Raw genomic sequence first — 21,940 nt, 5'->3', positions numbered from 1 at the left:
ACTTTCTTCTGCAGAACACTGAGATTTTAGAAGAATATCTCAGCTCTGGTCCTTTTCAATGCAAGTGAATGGTGGCCAGAAATCTGAAGGTCCAAAAAGCAGTATAAAAGTAATCCAGAAGACTCCAGTGGTTAAATCCATATCTTCAAAAGCGATATGATAGATGTGGGTAAGAAACCGATCAATATCTAAGGCTTTTTTTTCTTTTCTTTTTTTTTTACTCTAAATCTCCACTTTCACTTTCAGTTGTGAAAGTGAAACAAAACAGGCACCACATGCCACTTTCAGATGTTAAAGTGGAGATTTGTAGTAAAAGAGGACTCAAATATTCTCTCACCCACACTTATATCGCTTTTGAAGATATGGATTTAACCACTGGAGTCTTTTATGCTGTTTTCATCCACTTTTTTGACCTTCACATTTCTGGCCACCATTAATTTGCATTGAAAGGATCAACAGAGCTGAGAACTTCTAAAAATCTTTATTTCTGTTCAGCAGAAGAAAGTCATACATCTGGGATGGAATGAGGGTGAGTAAATGAGAGAATTTACAATTTTGGGTGACCTATCCCTTTAAATATGTAGTCAGCTTACTATTAGCAAAATTACAGGGCCATATTTCTTTGTCCTGATTGCTAGATTTTAGAGCTTTTAGATTATGTAAGTAATGTAAGGTTGTTTTTTTCTTCATCTTGGTGTTAATACTCAATGACAAACATTAAGATTTTTTTTTTTTTTTATGTAATAAGTAAAGGTGCCTAACGCCTTTATCCTTTAGAAAAAGAAAAAAAAAGCTGCACTCCTAAAATGACTGTATGAAATAAATGTATGAGGCAATTAAACATTTCCTCTTATCTTTTCTTTTTCAAAGTTTAAATCAGTTTCTTTTTAGAGTAGTAACTGACTGTCGATTTTATTTTTTGGTTTAAAGGGATTTGTAGTCCACAGGTGTTGGTTTTCACAGGCTAATGGAAGTTGTAGTCCATCTGTGTCAAGTCTGGATCACCATAGTTTATTCTTGTTGCATTCATCAGGAGTTTCAGTCGTGCCTCAAATAAAAAAAAAAAAAACGGACAAAGCAGTATCAAATTGGTGATTTCCTTAACATTTTCAGCGAATACATTTTATTTCCTACCAAATGTCAAGGTACACATAATGTAGAAAGCTTGTAAATTCCTAACATATGAAGGATATTAGGAAATGAGGATAGAGGTAAGAATACTTGAGCAACAATGTGATCAAGTGTCTATCCTTCACTTGTTTTTTTTTTTTTTTTGTACAAAAGAAACATCCACAGATCATATCACAATTATGTCGGTTTTCACTGTGAATGCATGAAACTCAAGACGCTATGCTCTTGGCTCGCTTTCATTCTCTCTTCCCGCCATACTTCTCACCGTATACCCAATGATCGTAAAGGGCTTCAGAGTTAGTCTCTTCTGCGAGGAGTCCCCCTTAGTGTCAGCAACTGATGCAAGGTTACATTCGTAATCTGAGCGTTTTCAACCTCAACTACAGTTTAACAACATGCACAAATTGTGTTTTTCTTCAAGATAATCTTGGTGGGGGGATTTTTTTTTTTTTTTTTTGTGTGTTTTCATCAAGCCTGATCCCCATTTGATTAATAAGCCATTTATGGCCTTTACACCGATAAAGGAAGGCAGTTCATTGCATTTACATGACCGCAGGTGTTGTCGGCTAATTAAGCATAACCGTGTAAGAACATACATGTAATCGTGCTCCTTGTGTGAATAAAATATTTGGCTAAAATGATGGAGGTTTAGAATGTATTTTTCATTTTCTGAAACGTATATGGATTTTCTAAACAAAATAAAATATGTGGTAAGTCTGTCAAACTGAAATTCAAACTTTTATTATTAAATTGAAAATAAAAATGCGCTAAAATGAGCATTCGAATTTTGGATGTGTGCCAAGCACTGTCTTACAATTTTTGGTTTAAAATGTGAAAATGAAATGGAATGTGGGTGTCTCGAGACACGTTTTTAACATTGGATTTTCATTTAAATTGACACAGCATCTAAAAAACGCATCGTTACTGCACTAGATGCTGAAAAAATAGCGAGACCCAGTGGTCAAAGACGTCCGTCTAGGGCATGCTTGCATGGAAAAGACAGACGTTGAGTGAATGGTACCCAGAGGTGGAGGTCTTTGGTGGTTGTGCCTTGACTATGTCTTGCTCTCTGATTAGCATTTTCAAGCCATTGCATAAGCATTAGGTACGTACTGTACATGCAACTGTATTTAATGACAAACACTGTGTTACCGCCGGTATTATGAGTACTATGGCACCGGAATAGGCAACTGTGCAACATTAATTTAACAAAGAACCGTTTCTTTTCTCGTTTTAATTTTTCTACTTAATATTTTACATTGAATATACTGAATAAGAACTGGCTAAATCATTTGTCATTATCATTTTAAGCACATTTGTTAACACCCAGACATGTTCTTTGCAATAAACAATCGCTATAATGCGGTGCTGATTGGTTTATGTGAATTTGTTGCACCCTCTTGTGGACGTAGGAGACGTTCCCCCTACCTGAAATAATGTCTTTAATACATATTTAGATTTTTTTTTTTTTTTTTTTTTTTGTATAATTCTGTGAAAAATTTTAGTTCACTTTTTCAGCCCTGTTGACAGGCCTATCGTTTGGTTCTAAATGTATTTTTTTATAAAGTTTTGAGTTTTGTTTAGTCCCATATTTTACAGAATTGTTTTTTTGTTTTGTTTTTTTGTTTGTTTGTTTTAAATGTACTTTAATTTATTAAGCTGGTCACATGATCTCAACATGGTGGCCACCAATAAGGACAACCCAGCCCATGCAGAACAAAATGTTGTCCACTTATATGCTGTAATTGCAGCCTTTGTCTTACCCTTATCTTATAAATCATTCATAACCCAATGGTTTTCATCTAAAACTATATTGTAAGTCATTAATAGGTTCTTAACTGTTTATGCACGTAAAAAGATGGATATTTTTGACATGTTAACTGACAAATATAAAAGTTATTAATTAATATGCCATTTTTTTTAGAAATATTAAAATGTAGAAATTCTTTGAAATGTCAAAATATGCATTAACTTGAATGTATTTCCTGTTACTCATAACTGCTCAGTACAACTTGGGTGGTCAAAAATTATGAAACCGACATATTCTTTTTCAACTAAACCATCAAAACAACTGTACAACTCAAATATATATTAATACTTCTTTACTATGTTTTTAAGCACAATCTGTTCTATTTACTTGCATGAACTGCCGAATGTTGATGTGTGAGTATGCTGTAAGCTGGTTCGGCATCAGGCGGCTGGAGAGTAAAATGTGGACAATTTCCTCTTTCAAGCCCTATTTAGACTAATGTGTGCATGAACTTTTACTCTCACCACACCCCCTTTAGACAGTAGTACCTTTGATTTAGTTTTTTATGTTTGTTACATCTGTCATGTCTGTTTTGTACAGGAATGTGTGTGTCTGTATGTGTATGATGCAGTCCCAGTGAGAGATTAAAAAAAAAAAAAAGTGTGTGAGTATGGGAAAGAGCCAAAATGTAAGTGAAGTGTTTATAAGAAAATCTAATTCATAGATGTACAAGAAAATCTACATAATATCATGTGTAAAGCCACAGTTGATGCCCTGGTCAAAATTGACCTACAAATGCAAAAAAGTTAACAGTTTTATATAAGATTCTGAAACAAATGTATTATGCTTATTTTGATCGTTGTTGACAAAGTCCTTCCCGTACTAAAAACGGTACTAAATATGCGGTATTTAAAAATTATTATCTACCTATCCCGGGTCAGAAATGGTCAAGTGACTTTGTACCAAGGTTTGTTCGTGGAGGGGAAGGAGGAAGCGGACACAACGAATCCAACTCAAAAGGTATTTATTTTTACAACTTAAAGCAAATGTCACACTCTATACTGCAGGCTGCACGGACACACACACACTTGCAGGCTCGGCTATCTCCCTCTCTGGGGTTCTGGGCTGACTTTTATCTCCCCGCCTCTCACTGTTAACATAGAAATTAAAATTATCAGCAATTCATCTCAGTTGAAAACCCTTACCGCTTCCCCTCTTCCCGGACGAACGCTCAGCCATGCCCTCGCCTCCACAGACTTGGTAAAAGAAGTTTTACATGAACTCACCATCTATCTAAATGTAACAAGCATGTCGTGAGAAGACCACTCACATTGAGGTAGGCTAAATGCTCTTAACTTTTATTGTGATATTTTCATGGGAAATCCAAACTGTAAAAAATAAAAGCAATATTTTGAATTAAATTTTTTGCACATTTCTTAGTAATACAAGTTAGAAAATATACTGTGTGTTTTATATATATATATACAGTTAATAGATTAGAGCATATGTTTTTACACTAATACATGGGAAAATGTTACATATGAAAACATTTTGCCATATATTTTGCATATACACTATATTGCCAAAAGTATTCGCTCATCTGCCTTTAGACGCATATGAACTTAAGTGACATCCCATTCTTAATCCATAGGCTTTAATATGACGTTGGCCCACCCTTTGCAGCTATAACAGTTTCAACTCTTCTGGGAAGGCTTTCCACAAGGTTTAGGAGTGTGTTTATGGGAATTTTTGACCATTCTTCCAGAAGCGCATTTGTGAGGTCAGACACTGATGTTGGACGAGAAGGCCTGGCTCGCAGTCTTCGCTCTAATTCATCCCAAAGGTGCTCTATCGGGTTGAGGTCAGGACTCTGTGCAGGCCAGTCAAGTTCTTCCACACCAAACTCGCTCATCCATGTCTTTATGGACCTTGCTTTGTGCACTGGTGCGCAGTCATGTTGGAACAGGAAGGGGCCATCCCCAAACTGTTCCCACAAAGTTGGGAGCATGGAATTGTCCAAAATCTCTTGGTATGCTGAAGCATTCAGAGTTCCTTTCACTGGAACTAAGGGGCCAAGCCCAGCTCCTGAAAAACAACCCCACACCATAATCCCCCTCCACCAAACTTCACAGTTGGCACAATGCAGTCAGACAAGTACCGTTCTCCTGGCAACCACCAAACCCAGACTCGTCCATCAGATTGCCAGATGGAGAAGCGTGATTTGTCACTCCAGAGAACGCATCTCCACTGCTCTAGAGTCCAGTGGCGGCGTGCTTTACACCACTGCATCTGACGCTTTGCATTGCACTTGGTGATGTATGGCTTGGATGCAGCTGCTCGGCCATGGAAACCCATTCCATGAAGCTCTCTACGCACTGTTCTTGAGCTAATCTGAAGGCCACATGAACTTTGGAGGTCTGTAGCGATTGACTCTGCAGAAAGTTGGCGACCTCAGCACACTATGCGCCTCAGCATCCGCTGACCCCGCTCTGTCATTTTACGTGGCCTACCACTTCATGGCTGAGTTGCTGTCATTCCCAATCGCTTCCACTTTGCCATAATACCACTGTCAGTTGACTGTGAAATATTTAGTAGCGAGGAAATTTCACGACTGGACTTGTTGCACAGGTGGCATCCTATCACAGTACCACGCTGGAATCACTGAGCTCCTGAGAGCGGCCCATTCTTTCACAAATGTTTGTAGAAGCAGTCTGCATGCCTAGGTGCTTCATTTTATACACCTGTGGCCATGGAAATGATTGGAACATCTGAATTCAATTATTTGGATGGGTGAGCGAATACTTTTGGCAATATAGTGTATGTTGGCCTACAAGTTCGTGACTTTCATGTAACAACATAGGGTATTTCATTCATGCCATATCAGATTTCTGTATGTGTGTGCTCATTTCGGGATAAACAATACTGTCACCCAGTGTCACATGTGATTGGGGCAGTAACATTAGGTTTATGTCAATCTTTATTAGTTAAGCTTATTTATGGAGTTGTGCTTAAACTCTCTCTCTCGTTCGCCACGTGGGGCTGTGTTTGAGACAGTTTTTCAGATCACCTGCTCTCCTGGATTCACCCTAAATGGAGCACAGTCACTTCACTGTGGAGCTGATGCTTCCTGGATGCCAGATGTTCCCACTTGTGAGCAAGGTAGGTGATCTTTTAGGTGTGCTAGGGATTTCGGGTGTAAGGCTTGTTTATATTGGCATGCAAATGAACCGTTTACAGTTTTTACAAGCAGTGTGGCTCTGTTTGCTGCTGTAATTCACCGTATGCCCATTTCTCAACATTAATTTTTTTGCAAGAGAGGCTTTTATGAAGCAACAGAAATGATGAACTAGTTGACCATTGTTTAGGGATCCTATGAAGCAAGTTATGTGCAGTGGGAGGCACACAAATGGCACTTTCAGTTTTTTATTTGCCTGCTGCTCAATCAATCTCTCTGGTGCTTCCAGTGAAATGTCCAGCCATTGATGGTCAGGTTGCCCCAAAAGAGGTTGTGTTTGACACAGTTGTTCAGATCACATGCTCTCCTGGATACAAGCTGAATGGACCACAGCAACTCCGCTGTGGAGCAGATGGTTCCTGGACACCAGGTGTTCCCACATGTGAGCCAGGTAGGTGATCTTCAGTGTGCGTTTTTTTTTTATTTTGTATTATTATAATTATTTTTTAAGCTGTGCTGAAGTGTTTGCTAGTGATCTTATTTAAAAACGAATGCGTTGTTTCTCTGGTTTTGTATTGGTGACTTGTTCCACACATGTGGTGGCAAATGTAGTGAGGCCATTGTCCAAACCCAAAGACACTGATCTTCATGTGCAGTTGGAGCTTTGATATGACTGGCTCACCGTATGTCACATGTGGACTAGATGGCCAGGAGAAAGCCTTGCCTTGTCTCAACCAGTGGCAAACCTTAACATGTATAATTTGACTGTTCATTGTATTCAATGTTACTTGATCCTGTTTGTCATTAAATGATCAAGCTTTATCTTATTTGGCCTCGTTCTTGACCAATACAAACAACCTTTCTGGATATTGTATTTTTGTAGATGGATTGTTTGACAAATGAGATGGTCAGTCACATGACTTTCTTTCTGTGAAATGCAAAGATCTTTTCCACACAATGAAACCAACTGGTGACACTGGGCTGTCAAGCAAACAATAGCTGAAAGCATTACTATTCAAAGTCTTCATAAGATAGCTTTGTGTGAGGGGAAGAGACCATTTAGTAGTTATGTTACTCCTTTCATTTGTATGGTTACTGATGTACTGCAACAGGTTTGACTGATGCCAAGTGGTTTCCATGTTATATACTGCAAATCAGAAAATGCATTCAGGATTGAACACTCTTAGCTGTGAAACTAAAGGGCATCTTGTGGAGCACTTCAGTTTGCACTCAGATTTTAATGTGCAAAACTGATCCTTAAATGCTCAATGACTAACAATTGACTATGTCTAAAGAATTTGACATTAAGAAAATTGATATTCCTCAGAAGCGGGTTAAGAACAGTTTGAGACTGCATGTAAGACGACTGAAGGGAGGTTGCTACTGAAGGTCTGAAGTCCTTTCATTTCCAATTCTAATTGAGGCTAACCACAGAGCAAAAAAGCTCTTGTATTCTCTTATTTTAACACTAAATATCTAGTCAGCCAACTATTAGCTAAAACTTAAGGGACATGTTTCTTCCTATTTCAGTACGTGCAGATTGTGGAACTAATTTTCATTTACTCCCTCATACCATCCCAGTATGACATACGAAATGTGAAATGTGGTTAATGATAATGCAATAATTGATGGTAAATAATTGAAAAGTTTAGTATTAAAATTCTGTTAACTACATACTAAGCTTTGAATGGCCTAACTCCACAGTACTTAAATGACCTTCTGACACTATATTCAGTCATGTTCATTACGATCACAAAATTCTGGCTTGTTAATTCCTAGAATATCAAAAGCAGGTAGATCCTTTTCATACTTGGCTCCTAAACTATGGAATAGTCTCCCTAACACTGTTTGGGATGCAGACACAGTTTAAGTCTAGACAAAAGACTCCTCTATTTAGCCAAGCATACACCTAATTTATCCAACTCACAATTAGGCTGCTTTAGTTAGGTCTGCCAGAACCAGAAACATCTATCATGATCTATAACTCTGCATAAAATTGAATGGCATCTACGCTAATAATATTCTATTTGTTTCCATGTCTCAACCTCTGGATTCATATCCCGAGGTTACCAGAGCCATCCAGATCCAGCTTCGTTCCTGCTCGGTGTCGGACTCCACCGCTATGTGTCGCTGAGTGATGGTGACAAACTACAGCCAGTGCTAGCCAGACATCACTTCAGTCTTTTGACTTCAGAGGATGAACTGATGTCAACTCCAACTGAAAGACATTGGATACTTCATATCCCACTGCCTGAACCTTGGACTTAAGATGGATCTCACCGAAATGACCTGCCAGTTGAACTGTGATGCATCTCATTGAACTCTGCCTGCATCACCTTTGTCTATTGATGGATTACACTCTTGAAATGGAATACATAGACTATAAATTAATTGCCAACAAAAACCTTTATTAGCCAACTAACAAAGGACAATACATCTATGTGAACTTCTGCAGTTAATCCAGGATGGACTTCAAAGATATTAGTCATTAATCTTAGTTAATAAAAAATATTTTTTTAAACACTGGCCCTTAACGCTGACTTAATTTACAAAAACCATGACTTGCACTGCACACAAATAACTAATTGGCATTAAATGTTGTTCAGCCAGAGGGGAACTGGCCCCCACAGTGAGTCTGGTTTCTCCCAAGGTTATTTTTCTCCATTAACCAACATCTTATGGAGTTTTGTGTTCCTTGCCACAGTTGCCTTCAGCTTACTCACTGGGGTTATAAATACAATTATTTAATTTTTATACGCACTTTACAATCATATTTAATCAAACTACACAGTTATCACTTTATAGATATTAGTTTAATTTTTTTGGTTAATGCATGATTTCCTGTAAAGCTGCTCTGAAACGATGTGTGTTAAGCGCTATACAAATAAATTTGATAATGATTATCAAATAATCAAACTTATAACCATTACCTCTAATCATCAAATAATGATTATCAATTATTCAAAATATAACCATTACCCTCAAGTCTTTCCCTTTATTCTGTAGTCTGTAATTTGTATTCTGTAGTCTAATCCATTCATTTCCAACGGCCGGTCACTTTAGACTGGTAACACCACTGGTGTAACAAAGTTAAATAAAACAAAATCTTATAAAAATTTATCTTAACAAATTTTGTATGTTCAGATGCCAATGTGTGAATAAAGTCATGGAATTTTATTCCAACTGGGTGAAATAAATTACAGTTCACTCGACATTGCAGTAAATGCTTTATGAAATTCCTTCTCTGATGACCAAACTGAAGCCCTTGTATAATAACTAGTGGTCGACCGATATATCGCAGAGGCCGATAAATTGGCTGATATTCTGACTTTTTTTCATTATAGCATTGGCCAATAAATTTTCCGCTTTGGCCGATTTGTTTCTTGAGGGTGCTGAGAATTGCCTGTTTGCATGTGAAGCAACTGAGACATGTAAATGACCAGTCACGGTTCGTTTTCTTGTTACGTGAATCGTGTTACTACAATAATAGACCGGTGTGCAACACAGTCTCATTTAAATGGTCCGCATATCAGAGCTGTGGCAGATGCATTTGAGCTCATATTAAAGTGCCTGCCTGTTTCATTCACCCTCTCCTTAACAGTTCAATGTGACTTTTAATTGTCTTTTCTAATGATAAAATGGCAAATATCAATCAACCTAATATAAATCTTCCTATGAAGCACATATTCTAACAGTCTCTCAACAGTTCCCTGTCACTTTTCTAATGATAAATGGCAAATATAAATAAAGCTTCTATTATAGACATCTGCAAATATAAAGATAATTCACTTAAACATACGTCACAAACCTCACAAAAATCCAGCATTTTCTTCCCATCGAGCACTCATCTAATATCTTCGTCTGAAGCGCTTACTCTATCAGCCAGAATCAAAAACTTCAGGATCAAAAGTTCCTCTCATTCACAAATCATGATGATAATCCAAGCAGGTGATCCAGGCCGTTTTAACAGTCAGGAGACTGCTGCTTCTCATGCTGGATCCGCAGGAGTGTGTGAGTGCAACCAAAGTCATTGTAGTAAGTCAGTCCACAGTCGGCCATGTTTGGAATGCTCTTGGGAGGTTATTTCCAGTCATAAAAGTGCAGCTCCTATCTACTTGAATGGAGAAAGACCAAACCCTCTGTTTGGTGGGTGATTGACTGGTGAGAGGTGGTGCTTTGCTGCTGTCCGGGATGCATCAGGACGCCGTTTTAAACCAAAAATGCGATGTGGTTTTTTACTACCTCTGCATGTGTCCAATCACAAAACATTTTGCACCCCGTTTACACTATATTTAGCGCTGACCTTTGCGATTGGATCATCCGAAACACGTCGTATTACCAGCTGTAAACAGGGTCTTAAAATGACTGCAGCCAGAGCTAGGGAATGTTGTAGAACGACTTCCGGAGGAAGTCCTACCCACATTCATTTCCCCAGAAGAAACTGCTACCTCCCATTTAAAATACAATATTTTTTTTAGATTCTTTTTTACAAAGTTAATGTTTTGTGTGAAACTGAGTAAATATAGTGCTAAATAAGAGTTTATTATTTTATTTTTTTTGCAATATTATGTTTGTTATTTATGATATTAAATTGTTATATACCGGCATTGTATCGATCTATCGGCCACCCTGCTCTCTGGATATCAGCATTGGCCATTAAAAAACCCACATCTGTTGACCACTAATAATAACGCCAATCCCTCCAATGGTGTTTGAGCCCCGTCCCTTTACATGTGCAGTTGGCCTATATAAGTGGGTGCTAGATCACCATTTCTTCAGAATTTCCTTCCTTTAAGACCGACATTTTCTCGTTTTGACCACGACTAAATCTCATCTTGAAAAGCCCTCTTCGATGTCGACATACACCCTTCAGCGGACGGGACTTCACTGCAGACGCAACAGGACGATTCATCGCCTAACTCTCTCCACCTCGCTGCTGGTTCCTTGTTGGCGGTTCTGAAGGCGGAGATGATGCCATATCCCTCGCAGCATCAGACATGTGCGAACGGTCCACGGAGGATGTTGCCACCCCTTCCCCCAGCGAGGGTGAGGGACGTTCACAGGCCACTCACAGAGAGCTCCTTCGCGTCCTCGCAGCTGCAGTTCTAATGAAAGTGGACCATGCAGAGATGAAGGGATATTTGAAGCTTCACCCTATTGAAGAGGGGACTGCAGCCTATCTCTGCCCAACTGCCACTATGGGATAGAAGTCCTGCCTTGCCCACCCCTCCAAGCTGTGTCGACTGACGTCCGCACTGGCTGGACGAGCTTATACAGCAGCGGGCCAGGCCGGCTCTGCACTCCATAGCATAGCGGTGTTTCAAGTCTTCCAGGCCAAGCTTCACAACGATATAGATGAGCAAGCCCCAAACCCTGAAGTTTTTAAAGAGAAGGAGGGCCCAGATCTGAAGAAAGCCCGGTTTGACACGCTGTTCCACTCCCCCTCCCTGCCGAAGTTCGCGGGGTAATGTTATGCAAAATGTTTCTGTGTGTTGTGTACAAATAAAAAAGTATAAGAAAAGGGCTTGTTGCAGCTGCATGAGACACACATACATTTTCAAAGGGAGAGCTCAATTTCTCTTCACGCTTCTCAAACCCCACACACTATGCACAACCGCTTCCCTATGGCGAGCGGCACTTTACCTCCTATAGTGAGCAAACCGATGCACCCGCTGTCTCATTACACGGACGCATGTCGAGCTCTCACGGGTGTGTCAGATTGGGTGCAAAATATGATCGAACATGGTTAAACGATCCAGTATGCATGCCGGCCACCTCACTTCAACGGCATTCTACCGTCCACGGTTCCGTCACGAGATGCGGCACTGTTACAGGCAGACATTTACAATCTCCTCGCAAAAAACACGATAGAGATTGTTCTGGAATGCCATGTCCACAAAGGGTTTTACAGCTGCTTTTTTCTCATTCCCAAAAAAGATGGCAGGCTTCGACCAATTTAAGATCTGAAAAGTTTGAATCGCGCACTTGCAAAATGCCCATTCAAAATGTTAACTCGGAAACAGATCTTATCTCACATCTACCCACAGGACTGGTCTGAATTACCTCAACGATTGGCTATTAATAGCCCAATCAGAGGTTCTGTTGTGTGAGCACAGAGACTTGATACTTCACCATTTGAACAGCCTAAGTCTCAATGTCAACTGGGAGAAAGGCACACTTTCTCCCAGCAAACAAATCTCCTTTTTGGGAATTAGACTCGACTCCGTGAGCATGCAAGTGCACCTCACAAGTGAGTATGTTCGGACCATTCATCAGTGTGTTTCAGTTCAAACTGGGGAAAGCATTTCCACCGTTAGGTCTTTTACACATCAGACCTCTCCAGTGCTGGCTCAAACATCACGTGCCACAGCATGCCTGGCACCAAGGGTGCATGCATGTCACTGTGACTCGCCGCTGTCTGGCTGCTCTAGCACCATGGACAGCTCCAAACTTTTATCAGCAGGGTATTATGCTGGGTCAGGTTTTCAGGTGAAAAGTGGTGACCACGGATGTGCCCAACACAGGCTGTGGCACACTGTGCGACGGATGCCAAGCTTTCGGCACCTGGACAGGTGCGAAACGGGTGTGGCACATAAACTGCCTGGAACTGCTGGTTGTCTTCTTAGCCATGAAGGCTTTTCATTCTGACTAAGCGAATCATCACATTCTGATCTGGTCAGACAACATGTCAGTGCTGGCATACATAAATCGCAAGGGTGGAACTTGCTCTCTACCAATGAGCGAGCACCATCTACTTTTCCTACAAACAACAGTACTGTGCAAATTTATTAGGCACTTATGCCTAAAAATATGTTGCATAGTGAGAATGTCTTCAAAAATAATGACATAAATAGTTTTCATTTATCACTTAATGTCATACAAAGTCCAGTAAACATAAAAAAAAGGCTAAATCAATATTCAGTGTGACCACCTTTGCCTTTAAAACAGCACCAAATCTCCTAGGTACACCTGGACACAGTTTTTCTTGGTTGTTGGCAGATAGGATGTACCAAGCTTCTTGGAGAATTCACCACAGTTCTATTATCAATTTAGGCTGTCTCAATTGCTTCTGTCTCTTTATGTAATCTCAGACTGTTCTGTGGGGGGCTTTGTGGGGGCCATGACATCTGTTGCAGGGCTTCCTGTTCTCCTAATCTAATCTTTTCTATTTGCAAAAGTAATGTTTGGGAGTCTAACATTTATATTTCCTATTGACACTAAAGCTGAAGATAAAAATAACCATCTTAAGACAAATGCTTTTGTGAAACATCTTATGTGCCTAAGACTTTTGCACAGTACTATATGTCCCGGTCTGCTTGAACTGTGGAGCAGACATGCTTTTGCGCCAGGGACCGATTGCGGCTCAAGCGCTGGGCACGATTCGGCATCCCAAGCCAGAGCTGTGGAACCTACACGTGTGGCCTTTGAACAGAGCACAGCGAACAAGCCAGAATTGGCTCAGTCGGTAATAAAACACCATTTTGCAGGCTAGAGCACCATCCACAAGATGCCTCTATGCACTAAAATGGCATGTGTTTGCAGATTGGTGCTCCTCACACAGCAAGGATCCAGTGAATTGCTCCATAGTGGAAATTCTTACATTCCTTCAAGAGTGGCTGGACACAGCTCTTACTCATCAACACTTAAGGTCTATGTAGCGACTATCTAGGCATTTTACACCCCAGAGGCTGGCCCCTCTATAGGCAGACATGATCTGATCATAAAGTTCCTTAGGGGAACGAGGTGCTTGAACCCCCCACGCTCTGCTAAATTCCTACCCTGGAATTTAAATCTGCAACTGAGGGAGCTCACAAGCCCTCCACTCGATTGGAATCCGTTGAGTTGCGTGTGCTTTCTCTAAAGACCGTACTTCTGTTGGCTCTGGCCTCAGTTAAATGGGTTGGTGATATACAGACACTGTCAATTGACAGTTCATGTCTGGAATTTGGACCAGGGCTTTCAAAGGCCACCATCAACTCGCTGCCATCTGCCAGGAGGTGGAGCAGCCGCTGATGCCTGCCAGGAGGCAGGGGAGCTCGCTGCCGTCCACCAGGAGGTGAGGTCCAGTGCCATCGCCCGGCATCGTGGAGGACAGCTGCCCAGCTGGCCGAGGACCGAATGGCGGCGTGGTCGGGAGCCTGAGTTTTTTTTTCTTTTCTCTCTCTCTCTCTCTCTCTCTCTCTCTCTTTTTCTCTGCCTCTCCCGCCCTCTTTTCCTCTACCCTCCCCTCCCCTCTCCTCATCCTACCCAGGTACCCAGGAAGCAGGGAGAATCAGCTGGCGAGGACATGGCCGAAGGAATAATAGGGTTCAAAACAGTGTTATTATGAATGCAAACTTTAATACAGTGAAAAAGACACTCTATTAGCATAACATAAATATATATAAATAAATAAACATTTCCAACATTCTTTTGAATGTCCATGTACTAAAATAAAATATTTGATGCCATGAGTGTACCTTCATTTACTATTATTTTGAATGGCCATGGAAAACAGCAATGAGATAACAATTTTACCTGGTCGCAAAAAGTAGTCCGTTAATTTACCTGATGAACTTTCACCTTTTGCTGACCCTTTATGCTTCGCAGTTAATGTGTGCTTCTAAATCACTTGCACCTTTATTAGCAACTGACACATAAGTGCCAGCTTTACGTCATACATTCTGCTTCCCACAGATCTCAACCCGGACGAAAGCATGGGAATTTTTTTTTGCAAATCTTCTGTAAATTTGCACTTTCGTTTGGGCATTGTTTCCACTCAGCTGTCATTTGATGCTACTGTCAAGCAACTATTTGATGCCGAACACAACAGCGCTTCGCGCGTTCGCGGAGAGATTGACAGGCAGGAATTTGGCCAATAGTTGCTGCAAGCCTCTTATAATCGACCAATTGGTGTGCGAGAAGGCGGGACTTACAAAAAGGGGTTAAAGCAATGCAAATATGCGCGCACACACAATGAAGTATAGACCAGATGCACATCATAATGCAACTAAAGCTGAATCCCGGACATTTTCGCAAATTCAGAAATCTCGGCCGGACGCTTTTTTAAGGTCCAAAAAAGAGGACATGTCCAGGAAAAAGAGGACGTATGGTCACCCTAATTTATATTTCAGATTTGTATTTTGCTTACAGTATATTGCCATTATTCCTATTTCTGTTTGGGTGTGCTGGATAAACTAGATATTGTTTAAATTTGAAGACATCAAATCTTTGGTGTAGTGTTTGAAAGTTTTAGACAAACAAAAAAATATCTTTCATACCTCAAAATCAGTTGTTAAAAACATCCTAGATATTCATCAGTGATTCTTCTGTTCCCGCCTCTTTCATCCTAGCAACATGTGGGCAGAAAGAGCAAGAGATTTACAGCGCATGCGCAGAGAGTAATCAGTTAACTTGCTTTTGATTGAATAATTGCTTGATTGGCAATGTCTGTGCATGTGTAAGCGATCTCACACACTATTTAAGACAGACAGTGTGCCAATTGGATTGTATGTTTTGGATCCGAAGGAGTCCTGCATTTAATCTGACATAGATATGGGGATATTTGTGGAAATGGCAAATGTTTGGAGGACTATATTGATATTTGTGTTTGTGTCCTGTGTAGGTGAGGAACTGTTTTCACAACCCACAATTAGTCGTTTGCTTGCAGACTAAAAGTGCAAATAATAATGCCCAGTTTCACATGTGAGGGGGCAGTAACATTAGGTTTTGAATCAACTTTTATTAGTTCAGCTTATTTGTTGAGTTATGCTTCAACTCTTTCTGTATCTGTTTCAGTGGTTCAAACAAATAAACAGTGTGGTGAACCAAGGAAATATCCAGACAAGCTGCTGGACAACAAATACCTTCTTGCTTTGGTATTCAGACACGGAGACAAAATTGTGTATAAATGTGCTCCTGGTCACATGCAAGCAGGTGGTAGTCCAATATCGTTTTGTATGGATGGACAGTGGACAGCCTTGAACCTGAAATGTGAGCCTAAGAGCTGTCTGCTCTCTTAGACTTAAAAGATTGATGGGAATTATTCAGACACATGCTTTGTTCATTAAATCTGTTTTTAAATTATTTCAGGTTCTCCACATGCTGCTGATATCTCAGTCACTGGTTCCTCTGTAAAATGTCCCATCATTGATGTCCCACATGGTTTTGTAGTCAATGCTAAGGGTTCTCTACGTGAGGCTGTGTCGAACAGCGTTGTTCGGATCACCTGCTCCCCTGGATTCAGACTGAATGGAGCGTCGCAACTCCGCTGTGGAGCAGATGGTTCTTGGACCCCAAGTGTTCCCACCTGTAAGCTAGGTTAAGTAGGAGCTAAATAGTTGAGGTGAAAGGCATGTGGTATAAAAACGGCCTAAGCAGTGTATAAGCAGAACGTGTATTTTAAGTCCATATTAAAGGATTAGCCACACTGCTCGTGAAGGCCACACCTCATTTGGGAGGGTGGGTGGGGGTAATCATAACGTGGTCAGCTGTGACTTCTCAAGGTGCACTTTTTCTCTAAATAGAAATTCCACTTTGTTCATTAAATCTATTTCTAAATTATTTCAGGTTCTCCACATGCTGCTGACATCTCAGTTGCTGGTTCTGCTGTAAAATGTCCTGTCATTGATGTCCCACATGGTTTTGTAGTCAATGCTAAGGGTTCTCTACGTGAGGCGGTGTTGAACACCGTTGTTCGGATCACCTGCTCCCCTGGATTCAGACTGAATGGAGCATCACAACTCCGCTGTGGAGCAGATGGTTCTTGGACACCAAATGTTCCCACCTGTGAGCCAGGTAAAGTAGGAGCTGTACAGTTGAGGTGAACAGCTGTTCTTATACCGCATGCTTAAGCAGAATGTGTATTTGAAGTCCATATTGATGGATTATTCACTGCTAGTGAAGGCTGCATGTCATTTGGGAGGGTGGGTGGGAGTAATCATCATGTGGTCAGCTGAGACTTATCGAAGTGTATGTGGAGAGCCCCCCCCCCCCCCCCAACTGTTAAATCTGTTTCTAAATTATTTCAGGTTCTCCACATCCTGCTGACATCTCAGTCGCTGGTTCTGCTGTAAAATGTCCCATCATTGATGTCCCACATGGTTTTGTAGTCAATGCTAAGGGTTCTCTACGTGAGGCGGTGTTGAACACCGTTGTTCGGATCACCTGCTCCCCTGGATTCAGACTGAATGGAGCATCACAACTCCGCTGTGGTGCAGATGGTTCCTGGACACCAAATGTTCCCACCTGTAAGCCTGGTAGGTGATCTTCAGTGTGCAAGGGCAGGGCGTTTTGCATTTTTAAAGGGTCTTTTGGGCTTCAGTGAAATGTATGCTGTTTTGCAAGTCTCCTTGTTTACATGTGACTGTTTCAATATTTTGCTCTCTCTGGTTCCTCAGTGACGTGTCCAATCATTGACGTTGCCAATGGACTTGTACTCTATGCTAAAGGGTCGCCACGTGGGACTGTGTTTAACACTGTTCAGATCACCTGCTCCCCTGGTTTCAGACTGAATGGAGCATCGCAACTCCGCTGTGGAACAGATGGTTCTTGGACCCCAAGTGTTCCCACCTGTGAGCCAGGTAGGTAGTCTTTTGAGCAGTGTTTGGTAGTAATGAATTGCATGTAGTCTGAAGTGTGTCATGAGATTACAAATGTTCTTGTAATACATTTTTAAAAGGGGTAATTTTGTCTAACTTGGATTTAAGTCTATCTGACAGGCAATAAGTGTATTTTGCTGACTAGGTTTTTTTTTTTTTTTTTTTTAAACTTCATACACTGCTGCTGATCTCACTTTCTGGTTCCTCCAGTGAAATGTCCAGTCATTAACATCACCAATGGTGTGGTAATGACCAATACAAAGGGTTCCCTGCATGAGGCTGTTTTTGACACCATTGTTCAGATCACCTGCTCCCCTGGTTTCAGACTGAATGGAGCATCGCAACTCCGCTGTGGTGCAGATGGTTCCTGGACACCAAATGTTCCCACCTGTAAGCTAGGTAAAGTAGGAGCTAAACAGTTGTGGTACAGTTGAGGTGAGAGGCTGTTTTTATACTGCATGCCTAAGCAGAACATGTGTATTTGAAGTTTATATTAATGGGTTATTCACATGCCTAGTGAAGGCCACATGTCAATTGGGAGGGGGTAAATCCGGTCACATGTGGTCAGGTGAGACTTATTGTGAAGTGTGCATACTTATCATTTCTCTTCCCCCAACTGTTCATTAAATTTTATTTCAGGTTCTCCACATGCTGCTGATATCTCAGTCTCTGGTTCCTCTGTAAAATGTCCCATCATTGATGTCCCACATGGTTTTGTAGTCAATGCTAAGGGTTCCCCACTTGAGGCTGTGAACACCGTTGTTCAGATCACCTGCTCCCCTGGATTTAGCCTGAACGGAACTGCGCAACTCCGCTGTGGAGCAGATGGTTCTTGGACCCCAAGTGTTCCCACCTGTGAGCCAGGTAGGTAGTCTTTGAGCAGTGTTTGGTAGTAGTGAATTGCATGTAGTCAAGTGCATAATGAGATCTACAAATTATGTTCTTGTAAAGTACCTTTTTTAAGAGGGGTAATTTTGTCTAACTTTGATTAAATCTGACAAGCAATAAGTGTTGCTAACTGTGGCTTTTTAAAAAAAAAAAAAAAATTAAGTGATTTTACTTCATACTGCTGATCTCACTTTCTGGTTCCTCAGTGCAATGTCCAGTCATTAACATTACCAATGGTGTGGTAATGACCAATACAAAGGGTTCCCCACTTGAGGCTGTGTTTGACACCACTGTTCAGATCACCTGCTCTCCTGGATACAAGCTGAATGGAACGCAGCAACTCCGCTGTGGAGCAGATGGTTCCTGGACCCCAAGTGTTCCCACCTGTGAACAAGGTGTGTGTGGAGGGGGGTGTTTTAGTTTTAAGAGCATGTTGAAGTGTTTGGTAGTGATTCTTTTAAAAACTAATTTGTTTTCTTAATCAGTGACTTGTTCCACACCTGTGGTGGCAAATGGAGTGCTGACAAATGGAGAGAGTCCATCGTACAAGCCCAAAGACACCGTGATCTTCATGTGCAGGGAGGGCTTTGATATGACTGGCTCACCATATGTCACATGTGGATTAGATGGCCAGTGGCAGGACTTGCCTCGTTGTCTCAATCAGATGCAAAAACCTTAACCTGTATGGTCTTTGACTGTTCATTGTATTCCATGTGTTACTTGATCCTGTGTGCCTCATCTTGTCATTAAATGATCAAGCTTTCTTTGGCATCATTCTTGACTAATACTACCTTTCTGGATAGTGTTCCAACTGTTCATCCAAAATGGATCCAGGGTTCCCACAGATCCTTAGTCTATGTCTTAAAGTTTGGGAAGACTTAATTTGATATCAAGTGATACAAGGGTTTTTTTTAAGAGGTCTTTAAATTTTGGGGTGTAAAGACAGGAATCTTGATGACTTAATGTGATTATCAGACTTCAAAAATGATTTAAATGTGTGCTATGTCCTTCAGTGTGAATGTGGCACTGTTGTACTTCCTCAGAGCATGTGGGCTGAGTGTTCTGCAACAGCTGGAAATGGAGCATAAAGTGCTTCTGGATTAACTCAATTTGGACTTTGTATGGCCCTCCCCACTTACTAGGTTACCAGTTTTAAAGCTATTGGCTGACTTACTGGCTTTCAACACCTTTTTGGCACAATCCAACATTGTTGTAATAGAACATAAGCCAATTTTAATGTGGTGAACATGTCTTAAGGATTTGACTTGCATATCCTACACCTTTACAGAAGCATTAAGGCCATGTTGAATGTGTGCCCCTGCCTGTTAATGAAACTTTTCTTCAGGGAAAAGAACACCATATATTGGTCAATAACTGGCTACAACGGAACACAGTAGACTTAAGTTTTGGTCCTCTCCTCAAGCTAGTGTATGGTTTTAGAATTTTTGGAGCTTGACAAGAGCTGCATAAAGATTCTTCAAATTAAAAATTTGTTCCACAGTAATTGTACAGGTCTGAAATTACATGAAGGGTGGATAGGAACTCCAATAAGAACTTAATGTTACAATTTATTTTTGCTAGTTTGACTCTGTAGCCTACCAAAACTTAGGTTAATCCTTAGTTTTTGTATCCAACTGGTGGAAAACATTTGAGGTTGGGGAGAGGGACTGTGAGTGGGCCAACTTCAAGAAAAAAATATTGAAAGGTGTCAAATGACTTGGTAAAGTTTTACATGAGCTCACCATCTAAAAGTAACATGGCAGCATGTGGCGAGAAGACCACTGACCTTGAGGTAGGCTAACTGTTCATAAATTCATGTTTTCTTGGGAAATCCAAACTGTAAAGCAATATCTTGAGGATTTTTTCCCCTCATAGTAATGTTTGAGTTAGAAATGGCAATTAAATTTTCCAAAGCATATGGCACTTGTAAATTCAAAACTAATATCTTGGACAATATATAGTCTGTAAATATATGAAAACCATTTTTGAATTGAAATATGTTGCATATGTAAAAGTTTGTCTTTTATATCAGTGAACATATTTCAGGTTTGTATTTTGTTTACAATATATTGCCAATTTTCCAATTTCTGTTTGGGTGTGCTCATGTTGGGATAAACTAGATATTTGTTAGTCAAATACAATTCGGCTGCTTTATTCTGCCTTCCTCGCAGCCACTCTTCGATCGGGAGATGAATTTACTGGTGGGAAGAAATACACTGACAATGTCACAAGCAGTTCTTTGATTTATTAAAAGCAAGGAAGGGGTTTATATGGTTCTTGTCACACAAGGCTGGTTACACCCATTACCTTGAACTTTCTCAATCCTCCATATATGGGGTTGTTTCCTCTTGCTTACAGAAGTACATTCTTGTCAAGTACATTTTGTGATCAAGACAGTGCCGAAAACATACAAAGCAGATAATCAAGCATCAAGGTCACATTGTTCCATCTGAGGCCTATTTCTCACATTGCCCACTTTTGTCTCAAAGAGACAAGTGCCTCAGAAGGCTATTCAAAAGTCACATCCTGTTTACCTTACATTCTATCTATTGCTCATTACCATCATATTCCTCCCAATGTGTCCCATAACCATTTATATCAGCATCTTCAAGGTTTATCAGAGTGTAATTAGCATTCAAAGCGTTATCAATGGTCATACTGACCAATGTTTTAGCACATGGAATCACACGACAAATCAGTAATGCTATAACAAGTAAAATTACTCCTATAGGTATTAAAGTATTCAAAAACATTTTTTTTTCAACAATTTAACCATGTCAATAATTCGTTGACATCATCTACAGTTTCTCTCGCTGCCAAGTCCGCTGCTATCTTCATGTTTTTCAGGCCCATTTCTATGGCATGTCCATCTTCATCGTTTTCTTGAATGAAAGTACAGCAACTCATTCCCACGATAACACATACTCCTCCACTGGCAACTGTTAACTGGTCAAGGACCAGTCTATTTTGTAGCGCTGTTAATCTTAGGCATTTTAAGTTCTTGGCGTACTGCGTCAAACATTGTTTTTGTCGAATTTATGAATGATATCAGTTCATATCTAGTCATTTCAACTTTCTGTATTACTGCAACACTGTTGTGGGAACAGTGCTCCAAAGAATATCTCTGTTCCTGTCCATAATGTAAGTTCTCTCGGTGTGTTATTTGGTCTATTTAGACTATTTCTCCTTCTGTTTGTTGTTTTCTCAATAGCTCAGACCACCATGGTGTGGTCACTTAATTCTACCATGGCACATCTACCTGTCCACAATTCCGGCAGTGTACAAATTATGATCACATTGCCTATATCGGTCTCCTATCACTCGTGTTCCTTGTTTAGTAGGTGTTATGGAGTTACCTTTACCACTGGTGTAGATACACTATGCAGCATATGCGTACATACATAACAACTACCTTTC

General features: G+C 40.5%; 1 protein-coding gene across 1 annotated transcript in view; it reads left to right on the top strand.

The window, feature by feature from the left end:
- LOC127420194 (sushi, von Willebrand factor type A, EGF and pentraxin domain-containing protein 1-like) overlaps nt 1–19,202 on the top strand; it is a 34,374-nt gene extending 15,172 nt beyond the window's left edge. Inside the window, exons 3-12 of the mRNA XM_051662247.1 lie at nt 6,346–6,507; nt 15,834–16,028; nt 16,128–16,346; nt 16,605–16,832; nt 17,066–17,293; nt 17,435–17,617; nt 17,846–18,034; nt 18,275–18,499; nt 18,730–18,918; nt 19,009–19,202. Of these exons, the coding sequence (XP_051518207.1) occupies nt 6,346–6,507; nt 15,834–16,028; nt 16,128–16,346; nt 16,605–16,832; nt 17,066–17,293; nt 17,435–17,617; nt 17,846–18,034; nt 18,275–18,499; nt 18,730–18,918; nt 19,009–19,202 (2,012 nt within the window). The remainder of the gene's footprint in view (nt 1–6,345; nt 6,508–15,833; nt 16,029–16,127; nt 16,347–16,604; nt 16,833–17,065; nt 17,294–17,434; nt 17,618–17,845; nt 18,035–18,274; nt 18,500–18,729; nt 18,919–19,008) is intronic.
- Nucleotides 19,203–21,940: the final 2,738 nt, after the last annotated feature.

The sequence above is a fragment of the Myxocyprinus asiaticus genome, chromosome 29, assembly GCF_019703515.2.
Source record: "Myxocyprinus asiaticus isolate MX2 ecotype Aquarium Trade chromosome 29, UBuf_Myxa_2, whole genome shotgun sequence".
NCBI classification, from domain to species: Eukaryota; Metazoa; Chordata; class Actinopteri; order Cypriniformes; family Catostomidae; genus Myxocyprinus; species Myxocyprinus asiaticus.
This window is presented reverse-complemented; position numbering and strand designations above follow the sequence as displayed.